The 18,954-nt window shown below is 46.4% G+C and overlaps 1 protein-coding gene and 1 long non-coding RNA gene across 2 annotated transcripts in view; one reads left to right on the top strand and one right to left on the bottom strand.

The window, feature by feature from the left end:
- Window positions 1-8,599: 8,599 nt before the first annotated feature.
- On the top strand, window positions 8,600-17,877 carry LOC309865588. Its single transcript, XR_014312182.1, has 2 exons — window positions 8,600-9,018; window positions 11,810-17,877. It is a non-coding gene; the product is annotated as an uncharacterized lncRNA (long non-coding RNA).
- Window positions 17,149-18,954, bottom strand: part of SNX3 (sorting nexin 3) — a 44,698-nt gene continuing 42,892 nt past the window's right edge. Inside the window, exon 4 of the mRNA XM_082732102.1 lies at window positions 17,149-17,929. Coding sequence (XP_082588228.1) covers window positions 17,824-17,929 — 106 coding nt within the window. The 3' untranslated portion in view covers window positions 17,149-17,823. The remainder of the gene's footprint in view (window positions 17,930-18,954) is intronic.

The following is an 18,954-nucleotide window of genomic DNA, read 5'->3' as shown; positions in this document are numbered from 1 at the left end:
CCGCTCTCAAATGTAATTGCATCTGTTAGAAAAATTGCTGTGTGAAGAAGAAAGACGCTTAACAGAGTCTTCATTCACTCACTCCTCTAACTCTCTTGCCAGCATTTCAGTCCTGATCAGGAACTTGAAATCATTTAGTGACCAAAAAAGATAGAGTATGAAGGTCTGTATCGGTGAGTAAGATGTGGAAGGAGCAGTAGGAAGAGGGTTCAGATGTTCCCAGCAAATCTCAGGGCACCAGCCCCACTGCTACCGGCTGCTCCCACGTCAGCGGCCAGGAGCGGAAATCAGAAGTGCCCAAGGCCAAGGGCGCTGTGGGGTCCTCCTGGGCAACAGCACCAGTGAGGGCCTGGAGCAGACTAGCGACTCTTGGCTAAACTGATCCTAAAGATTGCCTGTATGGAAGTACAACCAGCTGGGCACTCCTGCGCTGAGTCCACAGAGAGGAGAAGCGAGGCTTAGAGAAAAGCAAGGTACTTAAAGATGTGTGTAAGAACGTTCCTTGTAATACTGCTCATGTTTGAAGAGGAAAATGTCCACCAGTGGAGAATATATACTTGCGGTATATATAGTATTCTGTAGAAGGTTTGCATTTAAAACGAGTAGCCTGGAACCAATGTATTCATCAAGGGTCCATGTTGTGAACTACAGTGTGTGAGTGGGTGGGAAGTGAATCACAAAGGAGACATAGAGCTTGGTGTTTATGTAAAGTTTAAAGCCTACAGAACAATACCAGATTATGTTTATAGATATATAAATATATCGTAAATATTTAAAACAAACATGAGTAGGATAAACACTAACTCCGTAATAGTGGTTACCTTTGGGAATGTGTGCATTGGTGAAAGGTACCAAGAAGATGCTAGAATGTTTCTGAGATGGGACAGAGGGGTATCACCGACCTGTACTAAAATCTGTCACAAACACAGAATCTATTTTAATCCATTGAAAACCATCTCCGTAAAGTTAAGAGGGAGTAAGTTTCGTGGGACCTGCCCTAGAACACATTCCCACTGGAACTGCCTGTCTGGGGCGTAAGCATGAATCAAAGCTGGCTTTCAATGTTTGAAAAAGCCCAGAGTTAAAAACTCTCTTCTGGGATTCGGGGACCTCTGCTGGCTGCGGCTTCGGTGCTCTAAGAACCTTAGTGCTTGCCTGGATCCTAAGGCAAGTATCCTCTGCGGGCTGGTGCTAAGGGGCTGAGGGGCTGTGTCACAGGGGCCTCTGGACATACAAGTTCAAGTTAGACCATTCCAATGTATGGAATTTGAATACACAAACAAGAGGAGGTGGGCCTAGCCAAGAGACTTCTGCAGCCAAAAACCAGTCTTCTGGGCTCTTTCTCAACACATGGTTTTTCTACATCTGGGAGGGTTGCTTTTCAAAAGTATTAGTTATTTACTGTGACAATTAGGTGAGCAGTCTTACCTTTGTGTTTGAATTGCTTTTAGTTGTCCTTTGATGTTAGGGAAGAGAAAGAACAGTGGGTGAGTTCAGGAGCTCAGTCAATAACGCTCCCAAATTATTTCACTTCGAATTTAGGGTTTTCAGTCTAATTTAGGAGCCTAGAAACTGAACCCCTTGACCAGAGATGTGAACTGTGGTTGCCGTCCTTAATCTTTATAAAAACGGAAACCCTCTACGTTTCCGCAGATTATTCTTGTGTGTTTGGCTCTCTCTTCTGGGGGTACACGTGGCTCTGCTTCATTCTTTTTAACGTCTGCCTAGCATTCCATTTTATGGATTAACTGTTGTTGATCCAACTAATTCCTCACTGACAGACTTTAAGTTACGTGCTGTTTTTCACCGTAATAAACTGTCAAGAACCATCTTTCCACGTCTATATCCACGGACTTCGGGTATTTCTGTAGGAAAAATTCTTAGAAGTGGCATTTCTGCGTCAAAGATTATATGCATTTTTAATTTTGGTACATACAACCGAATGGCTCTCCAAAAAGTTTGGATCAATGTGCACTCCTGCCAAGAGGGTATGAGAGGGCCCATTTCATTGCTCAGAATTTAAAAGTGCTTAATCAGACACGGGCTTGATGAACACTTCAGAAGCTGTTAGAAAAATACAGAGCGCGTCTGTGTTTCTGTGCTGGACACGCCTCCGCTGTACTGCTTCCCTGGCTGGCCAAGGAGGTCTCAGCCTGTCCACCGTCAAGCTCAAGTCCCCCAATTTTTCAGTCCAGACCTCTCTGGTGAGCGTTCGAGTGTACCCATGTCATGAGGCAGGTTGAGAGAAAGTAGATGAATGATTTTTTTTTTTTTTTAAAGATAATGTAGAAGCAGCTTGGCAGCCACTTTCTGGGGCTAAGATGCTGCTCTGAGAATCTCAAGCCATTCATTTTACAGTAACATTTTTTATAATCATTTAGGAAAAATTGAAGAACAATGACCCTCTCTGATGAACCCCAGTGCCTTTAGCACAAAGGACGCATGGTTTATTTTATTTCATATGTATTTGTAAATCGTCTTTTTATTTTTTTATTAAGATTTTTATTTACTTATTTATTGGTCAGAGCAAGAGCACAGGCAGGGGGAGCAGCAGGCAGGGGGAGAAGCAGGCTCTCCGCTGAGCAAGGAGCCAGATGTGGGACTCGATCCTAGGACCCTGGGATCATGACCTGAGCTGAAGGCAGACGTTCACCAACTGAATCACCTGGGTGCCCCATAAATAATCTTTTCAGATTTGTGAAGCCTGTACTGGGACGTGAAGTGGCTGTTTGCTCTGAAGACTGCTGACCAGTACAGAGACCATCAGTGAGGGTCATCAGAATTTTCGCCACTGCTGAGCTGGGCTCCCCGGCCCCGTGCACAAGGCAGTCTCCCTAATGTGGTAACCAGGATGTTGCCACATTGCCTGGGCAGCTGCCTGACCTACCCCGGTGTTGCAATGCTCTCCTGGGAAACTGTGAGTAGGGTCAGTGCTTCGAGAAGGCTGAAGTCCTAGGTTTGATTCTCAGGAGAGCCAGGGGGACTTATTCTCATTCTTGTCCTCAGGTGGGGTCAGGAGACCAGCAGAAGAAAGTCCCCTCGGTGGCAAAAACCAGTCAGGTTAAGTGGATCCCCAGATGCGCTCAATCCTAACTACTTGCCCCCAGATCCTTTCATTTAGACAAGTCGTTCTCCATCTTGGCTGCTCCAAGAATCCCATGAGAAGCCCTCACAGCTGTCAGTGTCTGAGCCGTGTCCCAAGCACGGTGACAGCAGAATCTCTGGGGGCAGAGTCTGGGCATCGTCCTGGGAGCCAGGCTAAGGAGGAGAAGCCACGAGGCCCATCCTCAGTCAGGAGCCTCGGGCCGGGGGTTCGCGTCCAGGCTCCAGGATCGTCTGATGCCTGGTTACTCTCCCACTACTTGCTGATGACCTTTAAAAAAGTTAATTCTTTCCCCTCTCTCCCTGCTCTGGCCTGTCATTGAACTCACCCAGCTGATTGTGGCGCTTGTGATTGAGAACCTCTTCTGACCGCTTCCCTTTCCCCAGAAATTAACGTGATCATTAAGGCTTATAATTTCACTCACCAGTGCTATCAATCAAGGGGCTGCGAAGCAGAGTTAAGAGTCCTTTTGTAATTGGCAGCAGCCTGTGATTCAGAGCAAGCATCTGGGGCGGTGGGGAGGCTGAAGCAGGGGAGGGCCTGGTGTGCAGGGAGGGGCTGTGCCCCCTTGAACTGACTCCCCAAGCTCTTTGTGGCCAGTTGCCGGCTTCACCAGCCCCACATGTCAAAAGAACGAAGCCAGCCCTTGCCTATAACACTTCAGGCTACCCCCTTGTCCACCGCACACTCTCTGCAAGGGGAACAGGTTCTCTTCAGGACTCGGGACTAGGAGAGAGAGCAACGGATTCTTTAGATGTTGGGCAACTCAGAGTCATGTTGGACAAGGACAGTGGGTCCAGATTATCTGTAGTTCAGAAGCGGGGTGTTGAGGCTGTCAGGCCTAAGGACTACCACTCCTCCCTAATCCCTTTGTTCAGAGATCCTCTGGAACCTGATAGACAGCAGCTAAGCCTGCAGCAGTGCACAACCTGTGCCCCCTTCCCCAGGCTCGAGTATCTCCAGGCTGGAGGCTTGTGATCAGGGTGGCCCGGGGATAATAGCTGCATTTCCCCCTCCTGGGAGAGTTGGCTTGGCTGATTTGGTTTCGAGCGCACACAGTGCCTGGTGGATTATCTCACACATACACAGGAGGTGCACTGTGGGCCAGGGGTGATAGGGTAGTTAGTTTTATTTTATTTTATTATTTTTTGTCTGCATTTTTAAAAAATTTAATTAACATATAATGTATTATTAGCCCCAGGGGTATTTTATTTTATTTTAAAAAAGATTTTATTTTATTTATTTATTTGACAGAGAGAGACCTAGCAAGAAAGGGAACACAGCAGGAGGGGAGGGAGAAGCAGGTTCCCCAGACTCCCTGTTGAGCAGGGAGCCCAATGCAGGGCTCGCTCCCAGGACCCTGGGATCATGACCAGAGCTAAAGGCAGAGGCTTTAAACCCACTGAGCCACCCAGGCGCCCCAGTTATTTTTATTTTAAATAGAACATTATAACAACGATAGAAGTGACTTTCTTTTATTAGATGATAATATAGGAAAATCTGGAAGGGCAAAAATCATCTATAATTCCACCTCCCTAACATTTCACCCTTGCCTTTGTCTAGCTGAGATGTCCATTGGGCGGAGAGAAATACTGGGATTTGCTCTAAAAAGAATGAAAGGAGAGCAGGTTGGGGAGGAGGGGGAGGATTCTGCTTCTGATCTGAAGAAATATGTTTATTTTATTTTTTAAGATTTTACTTATTTATTTGACAGAGAGACACAGTGAGAGAGGGAACACAAGCAGGGAGAGTGAGAGAGGGAGAAGCAGGCTTCCCGCTGAGCTGAGAGCCCGATGCGGGGCTCAATCCCAGGGCCCTGGGATCAAGACCCGAGCTAAAGGCAGACATTTAGAGACTGAGCCACCCAGGTGCTCACCAAAATGAGTTTAAACAACAATACGATAACATTACAAACCAGGCTTATTATTTTCAGTTTTCCTTTTTCTCTTTCCTTTCTTTCTTTCTTTCTTGTTTTTCTTTTCTTTTCTTTTCTTTTCTTTTCTTTTTTTTTTTTTTTTTGACAGAGAGAGTGAGGGACAGCACACGTGAGCAGGGTGGGGAGAAGCAGAGGGAGAGGGAGAGAGAGAATCCCAGGCAGGATCCATGCTCAGCAGAGCCTGAGATGGGGTTCGATCTCATGACCCTAAGACCATGACCCGAGTCGAAATCAAGAGTCAGACACAACCGATGGAACCCCCCTGGTGCCCCATTCTCTCCTTTTTCAAAGGCAGCAGCTAGAGAACCGAGTTTTCTGAGTTCTGTAATCTAGAGAAAACTCTGTTTTGGTGTATGACAGTGAAGTCATGGGGTGTGCTGCCTGATGGCTGAAGTAGAGGGAAGAAGTAAAAGAAAAGCTCCTACCTTCCTGTTTCTTGAGGGGAGAGGGAAAACCAGAGGGTGAAGCAGAATGAACCAGACCCATGTCTGTGTCCTAACTTCCAGACCTTTCACCTGGTGCTTGGGGAGGGACATGGAGAAGTTAGGATAACTTCCTGGGAAAAAGGAGTTTTCTGTGTCCACATCTGGATTCTGGTGAGCCCCAGTACTCAGAGGCTGCTTCCACGATCGTCCTGGGCTGGCCATAGCATCTGGCCCCAGCATGTGGAAAGAAAAGCGAGGTCCTAAGCTTTCAGTGTCTCTCAGATTTCCTGTTAAGTGGAAGCTAACCCAAGAACTAGGGGCTGGCCATGGCAGAGCAAGGAGACAGACTGGTCCACGGAGGGTCAGGGTGGATCCCTGGGTCTACGACTATCTGAAGAACTCTGCAGTGCTGCCCTGTCCTTCAGGGACCAAACCTGGAGCCCAGACAACGACTTAGAGCTGCTGCAATGCTCTGTGCAAATACCCATGGGTGGGCAACCCCTCAGCAGCAACCGCTTCAGAGACCAGTGGTTCAGAGGCGCTGTGCCTGAGGACCCCAGTTCTTCCGGACACTGGGAGCACATTTCTGCTGCACTAACCCGCATGACATGGGGACACGTTCTTGGGGAGAAAAGCAGGGAGAAGGGGTCATTCTCTGGGGGACTACAAAATAGTCAAAAAGCTACGGAAATCACCCCCACAAGATAAGCTGCAAAGTGAGCTTTTATCTCGAAGCAGCAGGTGAGTTTGGGAAGACCAGGGGAATTGTAGATAAACTGAAGAAATTGCGCACTTTGCAACTGAATTGTAGTGGGAGTTTCATTTGGGCTTCCTCCATTTGCTCTAAGGAGCTGGGTGAATCACTGGAACTGTGAAATAGCGAAACTAGATCTCCAAACTCCTGGCCAACTCTGGCATTCCGGCGCCGTCATCCGAAAGAAGAATTTTGATTGGCGGAAGGGAATGGGATGCCTGCCACCACCTCGCCGGTTATGGTATTCATCGCTCATTCATTTCTTCAGCCAGTAAGGCTGACTGAGGGTCTGCTGACACCAGAAGAGCGGGACACAGACAGGAATGGTAAAGCCCTCAAGGAGCTCGCTCGGGGTCTAGTAAGCGAAACACGCAGTGACGAGAGCCATCATGAATGGAGACGTGGCCACCTTGCTAAGGGGACATGAGAGCCGAAGAACCTCTTCCCTGGGAGGCGCAGTAAGCCTTCGCTGAGCGGGTGACAGTTACACTGACTCCTGAATGATGAGCAGGGGTGAATGAGGTGCTGACCAGCCGGGAACAGCAGTTTAGCTGGAACAGCGTGTGCAAATGCCCGTTCGACTGGCATTTTGAGTTCAAAGCCTTAGAGGCTGGAGGATGTGTTGGTAGGGGCTGAAGGTAGGAGATATGTTTGAAACAAGACTGGAATCAGATTCTGAAGAGTATGTACACCTTGCTTTAGACATCACTTTCTGCCTTGAGTTGTTAGGTCTGTACACACCTTCAGTCTCCTACGAGACGGCGACATCCAGTTCCGGGTCCTGTGCTTAGAAAACAGTCACTATGTCCTGAGTAAAGACCTCAGTAGAGTGTATGGGGTCAATTATACTGAGGAGATAGGTTCTACTGATCCGTTTGACGAGTGCCAAGGAAACACAAGGGCATGGACACTGAGAGGAGCGAGTGGTGAGAGAGGCAACAGCGAGAAGCCGCCAGAGTTTAGAGATGAGCTCTCTGTTCCCCTTGCTTCAAACGCAGGCGCAGGCAGGGCGGACATGTCCACGGTCCCGCAGCCGGCTGACCCCAGGGCTCAGGTTCTCTACAACTTCTCCAGCTGAATTTGGCAATCCATATAAAAACCCAATTCCCTGCTTCTTAGTATGGAATGCGTCTACTCAGTGCCTCTATGAGGAGCTTAGTTTCTTCTCAGCCCCTCTATATCCCTGGGGCTCCCCCTTCAGCGGCGCGGGGCCTGACCACTCACTGTGCTTGAGTGTTTCCAGGAAGGCAAGAGAGTTTGGTCCGTGGTGTCACATTTCTGCACAAGTAGAGATCAAGAATACTTTCTTTTCTCAACAAATTCTTAGAAATCACGACTACTTCCTCAAAGAGCTATTGTTTATTTGTTTGGTCTTTTTAAGCAAATTACGGATACAGGCAACAACATAGCTGAATCTTAAAACATGTTGAGTGAAAGAATCCAGACAAGAAAGTACATACTGGGACGCCTGAGTGGCTCAGTCGGTTGAGCGCCCAACTCTTGATTTTGGCTCAGGTCATGATCTTAGGGTCCGGGGATGGATCCCCGAGTTGGGCTCTGGGCTCATCGGGGAATCTGTTTGAGGACTCTCTCTCCCTCTATTTCTGCCCCCCTATCTCTCTCGGATAAATGATTTTTTTTTTTTTTTTTAAAGATACCTACTGGTCCAAGGACATAGAGCTGGGACTTGAACCCAAGCGTGGGTGACTTTGAAGCTTATTCTCTTTCTACTACTCCCTCGCCCTACCTTTTGGCTTCTGGTCTGGGCTCTGGGTCTGCTGTTCGCAGAGGGCCTTGGACAAGTCCTTTCCTGTGTCTGAATAATGAGAGGCTCGGATTGGATTGTTCCCGAGATTCCTTCCAGTTCTAACATCCTGTAACTCCATATGTTTCTTTCTTTTAAAAAATATACTTATTTTTTTGGAATAGTTAATAGTCACATGAGACACAACCCAAAAATTTCCAAAGGGTGTCCATGTCACAGACCAGAGAGGCTAAAGAGATGTGACCGCTACCTGCCATGTGCTCTCCTGGATGGGAGGGCACAACCCAAAAATTTCCAAAGGGTGTCCATGTCACAGACCAGAGAGGCTAAAGAGATGTGACCGCTACCTGCCATGTGCTCTCCTGGATGGGAGGGATCCGGGAACAGAAAGAGGATTATTAGTGGAAAAGCTGGTGGAAGTCAAAGTTTGGAGTTTAGTGAAGAGTGATGTACCAATGCTGGGTTTCTCAGAGTTGGCAAAAATCCCGTGGTCATAGAAGATGTCAACACGAGGGCAGCCAGGGGAGGGGGCATAGGGGAACTCTGTGTTATCTGTACCAACACTCGGTAAATCTAAATGATTTCGAAATAAGAAGTGGTCTGGTTTTGTCTGTGTATACAGTGAGACATTGTCCTCTCACCCCTGCCCTTGGGCCGCCCAGTCTGCCCCCCAACCAGGCAGCCAATGGTACCTGTTTTCTTTCATAATCTTTCAGAGATTATGTAAGAAAATATCCATATTGTATAAATACCATTTCTCAAAGCAGAAAGTACATCTGTGAGATAAATTCCTCCGAGCGGAATTCCTGGGCCCACAGGCTTCATGCTAAGTTGCCGTCTATGAAATTTGGGCCAGTTCATCCTGCCGGCCCACAACACGTATGAGGCCCCGCCATTTCACCAACACAGACGTGTCCGGGAGACCAACTCACCTCAGCTTAAGTCAGACTGCCAGCTCTCTAGAGCCTGCGGACTGCAGACCTCTCTAGAGCGCTCTCCCGGAACGGTGGGTCCCTTCTGAAGCACGTAGCCAAGGTGAGTGGGGGGTGGCCGCAGTGGCCATGGGCAGCGAGGCTGTGGGGAGTGACAGCCAGGTGGTTAACATTCTTCACAGCCATGACCACTGTCCTCGGGAGAAGCCATTTCACAGAAGGCCATTGTATCGGCTCCATGGCACACAAAGGGTCAAGCCTCACAAACTTGCTCATAATTGGGGGGAAATCTCCCCATGGGTCAGAATGTTCAGATTACAGGTCCAGGAAAATCCCTTTACAGAAAGAAGACAGCAAATCCCCAGTGCAGTTGAAAGGACAAAACTTTCTTCACCTCAGAGATTCTCCAATGAATAAACCGGTTAAACATGGTTTGGATTTACTGAACATGAAAACAACTGGATTAAAGTATAATCTAGCTAGAAAGGAGAGGAAATGTACCGAGGAAGCTAAGTAATGACAAAGCTGCAGTGTTTGTATGTGCCAAGCGTGGACGGACATTCCAGTTTTATAACTGGGTTCTCTTCACTGTTCAACTTTCCTTTAGATCAAGAGAATGAGTCTCTGCTTGCGTTGGCCTCTGTGCTAACAACACTGGTATCAAGGCAACTGTTGGAGCACTGGAGGGGGGAGAGGGCATGGATGCCGTGGAGGCCACGGCCCTGGCAACCCCAGGATCTGGAGGCCGGAGCTGTCAGGGCAGATGCTTAGCGTGGGTCCCGCCCTCACGGCCGAGGGCCCATGCAATCCGTATTGGGGTCAGCATGGCCCTGGCCCCGGTTCCAGAATTAGAAGGACATGGGTTTCTTTCTTTCTTTCTTTCTTTTATTATTTCTTTTCAGTGTAACAGAATTTATTGTTTATGCACCACACCCAGTGCTCCATGCAATCCGTGCCCCCCGTAATACCCACCACCTGGCTCCCCCAACCTCCCACCCCCACCCCTTCGAAACCCTCAGATTGTTTTTCAGAGTCCATAGTCTCTCATGGTTCACCTCCCCTTCCAATTTCCCTCAACTCCCTTCCCCTCTCCATCTCCCCAGCACATGGGTTTCTACGCCAGTTTCACTTCTTACTGGCTGGATGACCTTGGACTGATCAATCACACCGTCTCAACTCTTCTTTGGTAACACGAAGATAATAACCACCCAACAGGCTATTTTGTGGGTTAAATGAGATAATACACGTGAAAGCCCAGGCCGGAACCTCAGCCCATGACAGACAGTAGTAGATCAGTTGTCTTTTGATCTCCCCCGCCCTTTCTACACACGCACAGCAAGTGAGGCCGCCTCACTCCATGTAGACTCAGGACACGTCCAGGGCTCGATCTGGGAGAGGAGCCTTCAGGAGTTATGACATCACCACCTCCTGACCTTATTTGTGCCAAACATTCCCTCCTTGGATGTTTATAAAAGCATAAAATAAAACACACCGGATTATGAAGAAAACGAATTTGTTGAAATCATTTATTAAAGTGGTTTTTATTTTTATTTATTAGAGTGTGCACTCGTACACGCACGCGCACGCACACACACACACACACACACACACACACACACGAGCAGGGGTAGGGGCAGAGAGAATCTCCAGCAGACTCCCCGGTGGGCATGGAGCCAGATGCGGGGCTCCATCTCACGACCCTGACATCAGGACCTGAACCGAAACCAAAAGTTGGATGCTTGACTGAGCCATCCAGGCGCCCCATTAGCGTGTTTTTAAAAACTTGTGATAAGGTAACATCCGGGCCACTCTGTAACACATTAAACAAGATTCAGGGGTGGGTCTGACAACTGCACTCATTTTCAAGTGGTGACCAGTGGATTTCAAGATCTGCAGCCACATATGGGACATACATACTCGTATTCTACTACTTCTCTGGTTGGCTCCCACCTTCACAACGGAAGAAATGCTAAATCCCAGTTAGAGAATGCGGAGTATAGACATGCAACCTTCCCCCCATCTGAATCCAGACTCCAGATGAAACAACGGCGCCCACTCTGGCCTCCAGACTGCGGATGAAAAGCATTTCAAAACCATCCGGCCAGTATTCCTTTGACTCTGAGGCTTCTCTCGAGATTTTCCTGTTGGTCTGGGATTTTCTGCAATTAGGAAATCATATGCCTATGGGTTTTGTTTTGTTTTGTTTTTAAGATTTTATTTATTTGTCAGAGAGAGGGAGAGAGAGTGAGCACAGGCAGACAGAATGGCAGGCAGAGGCAGAGGGAGAAGCAGGCTCCCCGCCGAGCAAGGAGCCCGATATGGGACTCGATCCCAGGACTCTGGGATCATGACCTGAGCCGAAGGCAGCTGCTTAACCAACTGAGCCACCCAGGCGTCCCCGGGTTGTTTTGTATTGAATTGGTCCTGCTTGCTACCCTCTCAGCTTCCTGGACCTGGGGTTTGGTATCTTTAATTTTAGAAAGTTCTCGACCATGGCTCTGTTCTGTTTCCCCTTCTGTTCTTGCATGTGGTCTTAAAACCTTTCACATATTATATAATTATTTTAAATATAACATAGTTGGGCACCTGGGTGGGCTCAGTGAGTTAAAGCCTCTGCCTTCGGCTCAGGTCATGATCCCAGGGTCCTGGGATCGAGTCCCGCATCAGGCTCTCTGCTCAGCGGGGAGCCTGCTTCCTCCTCTCTCTCTCTGCCTGCCTCTCTGCCTACTTGTGATCTCTGTCAAATAAATAAATAAAATCTTTAAAAAATATATAAATCGATATATATATATCTATATATATCTCGTAGTTATTTTAAATTCCCTGCCTGACGGTTCCAGAATCTGTGCCAAGTCTGGCTCCGGTTCTGATGCCTGCTCTCTCTCTCTCTCCAGACTTCCTGCCTTTGGGCATGCCTTGTGAAGTTTTGTTGAAAGCCAGACTTGCTGCATTGGGTAACAGGAAGTGAGGTAAGTAGGCCTCTGTGATTTATGGTAATCTGGCTAGGGAGTGGATACGTTCAGTTTTTGCTGTGGTTTTAGGTACCAGAGACTTCAAATTCCTTTAGGTCTGCTTTTGTCTCTCTCTTAACCTTGGGTTTCCCTCATTACTTCTCAGAGTCTTACAGCAGTCAGCGGCAATCACTAGGGCTCTACCAGAGCTCTGGGGTGTGGTGGTGAAGTAGGGGGAGTGTATGCATGTTCTTAGGCCCAGATTAAATCTCCCTGTCGTAGTGGGCCTGTGACCCTCCCCAGTGTGCCCGCAGTGGTAGAGCCTTGCCCCTCTGCCCCGCCCTCCCTTCTCTGACAGCCCCATTCCCAACCTGTTTCCTTGAAGTCTTGACAACCTGGTTGACTGAATGTATCCCCCCCCTCCTTAGGTAAGAGAGGAAGGCTAGAGGGGCTGGTGGGCAGGGAGCGCCCTTCTCCCGACAGGGATTCAGCTCTGGCAAAGTCTTTTGCCCTGGAGAGTAGGCCTTGGTGGTAAAGAAGGTTCTGGGTGTACCTCACAATGATTATTCATCTCCTCTCCCTGCCAGAGCCACAAGGAGATCTTAAGCTTCACTGTGGTATCTGGTGGGATGCCTGCAGGTTAAAAGCCCAGGGACATGGGCTTTGAGCCCTGCAGCCCCTCAAAACTGCAGGCTCCAGGAACTTCTCACTCTCGTGCTGGGCCACGCTCAACTTGCAGCAACCCAGTATCGGCGTCTAAGTGTTCCTGCCAGTTTGTGGCTCAGCAGTGTCTGCTCCAGGTAAACAGATTTTGACTGTCCGTTCTAGAGGAGCCTCTTTCTTCAGATTTTGGGATGATGGTTTGCCCTGCAACCTCAATTCTGATGGGTGGGTCCAAGGAAAGACACGGAATTTCAGTGTGATCCGCTTTTCTGAGAGAGAAGTGTACACGTGCATGTGGGGTGGGGCACTGGGGGCAGAGGGGGAGGGAGGACATTTTTTTTTTTAGTATTTTATTCATTTGACAGGGAGAGAGAGAGAGCATAAGGAGGGAGAGCAGCAGGCAGAGGGAGAGAAGCAGGCTTCCCACTGAGCAGGGAGCCTGACTCAGGACTCCACCCCAGGATCCTGGGGTCATGACCTGAGCCAAAGGCAGATGCCTAACCAACTGAGTCACCCCAGCTCCCCTGGCCAGCTTTTTCCTGTAAGGACAAGAGTGCCAACTTTCACCTCTTTGAACATCAGAGTTGGAACTGGAAGTCCCTTTATTTTGAATAGCCATTGCCTTGCCTCCATCTGAACTCCTAGATCCCTTCTCGTCCTCACATTTGCCGTATCATCTCTCTGGCTAGACTATCAGTGAGTTCTTTCATGACGATGTCTTTTTTTTTTTTTTAAGATTTTATTTATTTATTTAAAAGAGATCACAAGTAGGCAGAGAGGCAGGCAGAGAGAAAGGGGGGAAGCAGGCTCCCTGCCTAGCAGAGAGCCCGATGCAGGGCTCGATCCCAGGACCCTGGGATCATGACCTGAGCTGAAGGGAGAAGCCCAACCCACTGAGCCACCCCAGCACCCCTGGGGTCTTATTTTCTTAGCAAAGTTGGAATAACACAAATTTCACACACTATGAATTGAGTTACAAAAGTAACTTCTCAAGATCTCTTAAGTCCTGACTCCTTTCTTTTTAAAATTTCTCAGTTTTTACTAAAATTCCAGGGAGGGGCACCTAGCTGGCTCAGTTGATATAGCACACCACCCTTAATCTCAGGGTCATTGAGTTTATTAAGCCCCTTGATGGGCGTGGAGCCAAATAAATAAATAAATGAATAAATTCCAGTTAGTCAACATACTGTGTAATAGGAGTTTCCGGTGTACAATATAGTGATTCAGCACTTCCACACAACACCTGGTGCTCATCACAGGTGCCCTCCTTAGTCCCATCCCCTGGTTAACCCCTCCTCCCACCCTCCTCCCCTCTGGAAACCATCAGTTTGTTCTCTATAGTCCAGAGTCTACTTCTTGGTTGGCCTCTTTTTTTCCCCTTTTGCTTGTTTTCTTAAATTCCATAGATGAGTGAAATCATATGGTACTTGTCTTTCTTTGGATTTCTTGACTTTGTTTTGTAATGACTTAAGTAGCTAGGTTAAGATGGAATCTGACCAAATTCTAGGCAAAGAGCCTTCTGGCTAAGTGTCTGAACAGTTCTGTTTCAGAATTATCTAGCAAGTTAAAAAAAAAAAAATCTTGGACTCAGTCTTAGGGAGCAATTATGGTACACACCTAAGTGTAGAAAAATAAACTCCTGATCAGCAAGTTATTCATGTCCAAATAGTGTTTTTGTATACCCACACTTAAATCTAACCAAAAACCAAAACAAATCCCATCCATTCTTCATTCATGTTCAGTTTAGAAGACACAGGAAATGTTACTGAAAACTCATTTTTCACTCATTCGGTAAATGTACTGAGCACCAAGTAAAGGCTTGTTACCGGGCCTCGGGACCCGTTCAAAAGCAGCAAGTGCACCAACATACAGATTTTAGAGTCAGACGTCCCTACAGTCTTCATCCAGAGCCATCGCATCCTGGGTAACCGTGAGTGTGTCCCTTGGGCTTGCACGGCCTCAGTCTTCCCATGTGTGAGATTGATGCTCTGCGACAGAGATCACGAAGCAAGTACCAAGGGAAATTCACACTTCATCCTCCTAAAATGGTTTCTAACTCATTTCTCAGGCCCGGCACTGGCACACTGTAATCATCACAGCCAGCATCCGCCAAGCAGCCCACCCACGTGCCCGGCAGCGCACCATGCTATCTGTCCATCCAGATGTCACACTGTTATCTGTGAAGGTCTACAGGCCAATGGCCTCCTCTCTCCAGTGGCTGTTTATCCTCACTCCCGCAACTGAACACTGACAGAGCGGGCTGCAGCAGCAGGACAAGGGCTTGTAATCTACAAGAGGACGGGGCTCAAAAGCCCCATGATGTAATAAAAAGATCCTCCCTTGCGTCCCCTCTCAGAGGTCATCACCACAACTGAGGGGGCACGATGGCAGAACCTCCAATAAGGAAGCCAAATAAATACCAGATGAACCTATGCAGGAACAGCCATGAGTTTAGTGGTGGTTTCAATGACGAGCACTGCCATCAGATAACGAAGTCTTTAGGTGTCCCAGATACTGCTGTGCTAAGGATTTTACATCCGGTTTGCCACCACTGTAAGTTACTGGAGGCTTTAATCACTGATGCTGATGCTTCACAACTAACAGCCGAGACGAGGCAATTACTGAGAGGCTCTTATAACACAACTCACTGCCAGGTTAATTTCTACTTCTAGGAAGAGCCTTTAAGGACTTCTAGAACCTCCTCCTTTATGGTGGGAGTTAACAGCACCTGCATTTTTACTTCACAGGCTCGAAGGTGTCATTTTTTCTTCAGAGAATTGAGAGTGTTCACGTGCACACAACACATGCACACATGCACACATGACGAGCCAAGGGGCGGGACACAGGGAGAGGGATTAGCAGACTCCCTACTGAGCTTGAGGCCTGGGAGTGGGGCTCCATCCCAGGGCCCTGAAACCATGACCTGAACTGAAATCAAGAGTGGGATACCTAACCAACTGAGCCACCCAGGCGCCTCAAAGGTGTTATTCTAATAGGGACCATGGTTTCAATTCTCTGACACAACCCTGAGAAGAACTTTCCCACATCAGGCAAAAACGTATCTGAGAGAACCAATTTTTCACCTAACTTCAACTTTCTAAGAGCATGCCTGCCCTTAGGCAATTGCAGAGGTTAAAAGTAAGCAGGCCAATACCATCCCTTCGAAGCCATGTTATTTCCTTGCCTATAAATGACCAAAATCAAACAAATTCCAGTGAGTGGAAGCCTCTGTACTCCTGGTGTTTTCTGACGTAGGAGCCCGCCCCTTGCATTGTAGGAGGCTCAGCAGTGTCTCTAACTTCCGCCCACTACAGTCGGCAGCGGTACCCAGTTGTGACGACCAAAGATGTCTTGGGATAGTGCAACATGTGCTTTGGGGGCAAAACCATACCTGCTTGAAAACCACTGCTTGCAAGGAATGAATTCAGAGCTGCCACTGTTCGTCCTGCATACCAAAACTCAATGGCCTTTGATGTTACTTCTCCAGCTCACTGAAATCACCTGTTATTTAGCTTTATACCTTAGTTTATAGTAAGTGAAATGTTCAGTTTATGGAATTGTGAAGTATTATTATTTTTTAAGATTTTTATTTATTTATCAGAGAGAGAGAGAGGGGGAGAGAGTGAGCACAGGCAGACAGAATGGCAGGCAGAGGCAGAGGGAGAAGCAGGCTCCCTGCTGAGCAAGGAGCCCGATGTGGGACTCGATCCCAGGACTCTGGGATCATGACCTGAGCCAAAGGCAGCTGCTTAACCAACTGAGCCACCCAGGCATCCCTTGTGAAGTATTATTTAAGCAACAAAAAGCCTTAGCAGGCAGCTCTAATTCCTAGGACTTCCAGTCTGTTTGGTGGACATCCTAGTTTGGCCCAGACCTAAGCTGGTTTCCTCTCAAATGGACTGAACTGTTTCCAGAGACAGCTCTGGAGTGGGAGGACCAACTTTCCTTACCTTGGGGTTTAACTCTGGGTCACAACGAGACCCCCCAAACCACCAGATGTTGTACAGACTCAAATTAGAGACCATATTCTGACTGCAATGGTCTGGCTACAACACAAGTTAGAGAGCAAGGAGTCCTTCATTTTCTGGCTTCTTATCACTTACACAAGTCAGGCTAGAACATTGTGCCCCTCTGCCTTGGTTAAAGAGGATGAAGTATGCCACGACCCCAAACCAAATTAAAGAGAAAGCATGACTCTGCTGACCAAGAAAAGGGTTATTATACCCTTGCTAAGTGTGTTTAAACAAGTCACTCAGAAAACTAGGAAAAAAATTCCTGTGAAAAATAGGAGGCACAGTACTGACTTATCTTAAAAGGCCTTTTAAGAAGAATGACTTAAGATTATAAAGCATTTTTCAAATACACAAAGTGCTTCATAACAACTCAGTAAGCTTTAAGGAATGCTTTTTCTAGTACATCACTTTTTTTGTTGTATAAAAGAAAATACCCCAATTCAAAAGGTGGTAGCATATTTGATATCACCACTGTTTAAGAGGAATGGAGTTACAGGAATGAGAAGTATATAATTAGTAAATAATCCCTCTCAACAGTGAGTTAAGCAGGAAAGCCATGGGGGGGGGGGAGCAGCCGAAGGCAACACAATCAGTGCATATCAGAAATGCTTTTTTATTTTTTATTTGAAAACAACTTAAATTTTTAGACAAATGATTTTAGTATATAAATTTGATTTTGTTTTTATACAGAATATAAAGATTTCCCTCATTAATCTTCCACGTGAAGGGTATTACAAGCCTGAAGGGAGACTTTTCTGCACACACGTGTGTATCTTACACACAGGGGACTGGAAACCAATGGTGTAGTGCTTCTACACATAAATTAGGTCAAGGGACATCACATATTAAAAAGGATAAGAGAAATATTCTAGTTAATCAGATTCAAGAAGCAAACAAGACACAAAAACTGTGCAGATAAGACCAAGTCAGTAACTTTAGTTAGGACACTGCGGGTTATACTGGAGTAACAGGTCTGCGAGGTGATCATGGGGACCACATTAGAACGGCAAGGAAGAGCTATTTATATAGAAAGGCTGGAAGGAGGGATTTTCACTAAAGCAAATTAACTTCTTGTCAACTGCCAAAACAAAACCAAACCAAACTGAGCGTATGGATGTTAGTATACCGAGGGCATGTTATACCAGTTTTTGTGCGGCATGCTGAGAGTTAGTTAGAACTGCTTCACTGGTGCGTATGAACCATTAATAGTCACGGAGAGGTGTGTTTTTTTTTTGTTTGTTTTTTTGTTTTGTTTTTTCTTTTGCCCCTTCTCACCAAATTTCAGGCATGTCTTATTTTAGATGGAGTATAGCTTTTATCTATAATTTCATCCTGTAAAAACATGTGAAGACAACGTTCATTCTGTGCCAGAGGATGACCAGCGACCCTAGGAATTAAAAAACACACACTTAGTCCAGTATTTTTCAAAAGAAAGCCTGGTGGGTCAAACACACATTTTCTAAGGTTAAGAAGCATGTATGATTTAGTAATAATACGTGTTATTCTGGACTGCTCACAAGGCTATGCTCTCTCAGCAAATGGTTGATATTTCCTTTCCTTTGGCTCACTGGGGTCATTTAGAAAACATTTAATCACCTGCTCTGCACTGCTTCTGGAACAAATGACCAATTCACTTCTTTATATATTACTGGGTATATTCACAAGAAACCTAAATGAATTTTAATATCAAAGGTAAAACATGTCATTAATTCTATGAACACATTTTAAAGAAGGAAAAGCTACAGGATCAGAATTAGAAATATACTGAAGTTCACTAAAAGCTCAAAATATTAAGAAAGAGGTGTAAGTGTCCAGTTTTTTCTTTTTGGCTTGCTTTAAAGGTTTCCATTGCAGACTACACCTAAGATACAGATGGGTGACCAGACTTCTATCTCTGAATTACAAAACCACCTCAGCTGGCGGCGTTCCCTTCTCCTACAGGACAGCATATTCGTAAGACAACAAAAGTGACGTGCTACAGCACTTAAGTAAAAGTTTAAGGCTTTGTACAACTTTCCCTCCTGTTTAACCACTCATAGATCTTCAATCTTTATTACTAGGTAAAAACTGAAGTGCTGATTAATACGTAAGCTCACACAACCATATTCTCCAGCATTTGATTTTATTTGGTCAAATTTAAGGCCAATGCACAATTACAGCGATCCCTTTCCTGGCATAATTCTATTACTTTGGTTTTTAAAAACTGCTGTATTTCCAAAGGAGTAAAATTAAAAGCTAGAAATTTGGTTTTAAAACCAAAATCTCAGGTCTTCTTACATTTTGAAAAAAATACATTCTGCCATGAACATTTTAAATGTGTACCTTTACATAAGACATGCTGATAATACCTCCATTTGCAATCAAACAAAATGATTGCAAGTGTACTGTAAGTTTTATTGTTCATGCTAGAAC

The sequence above is a fragment of the Mustela nivalis genome (genome assembly GCF_964662115.1).
Source record: "Mustela nivalis genome assembly, chromosome: 5".
In the NCBI taxonomy this organism is placed as follows: domain Eukaryota; kingdom Metazoa; phylum Chordata; class Mammalia; order Carnivora; family Mustelidae; genus Mustela; species Mustela nivalis.
The sequence above is the reverse complement of the archived record's forward strand: the minus strand, read 5'-3'. Positions and strand labels throughout refer to the sequence as shown.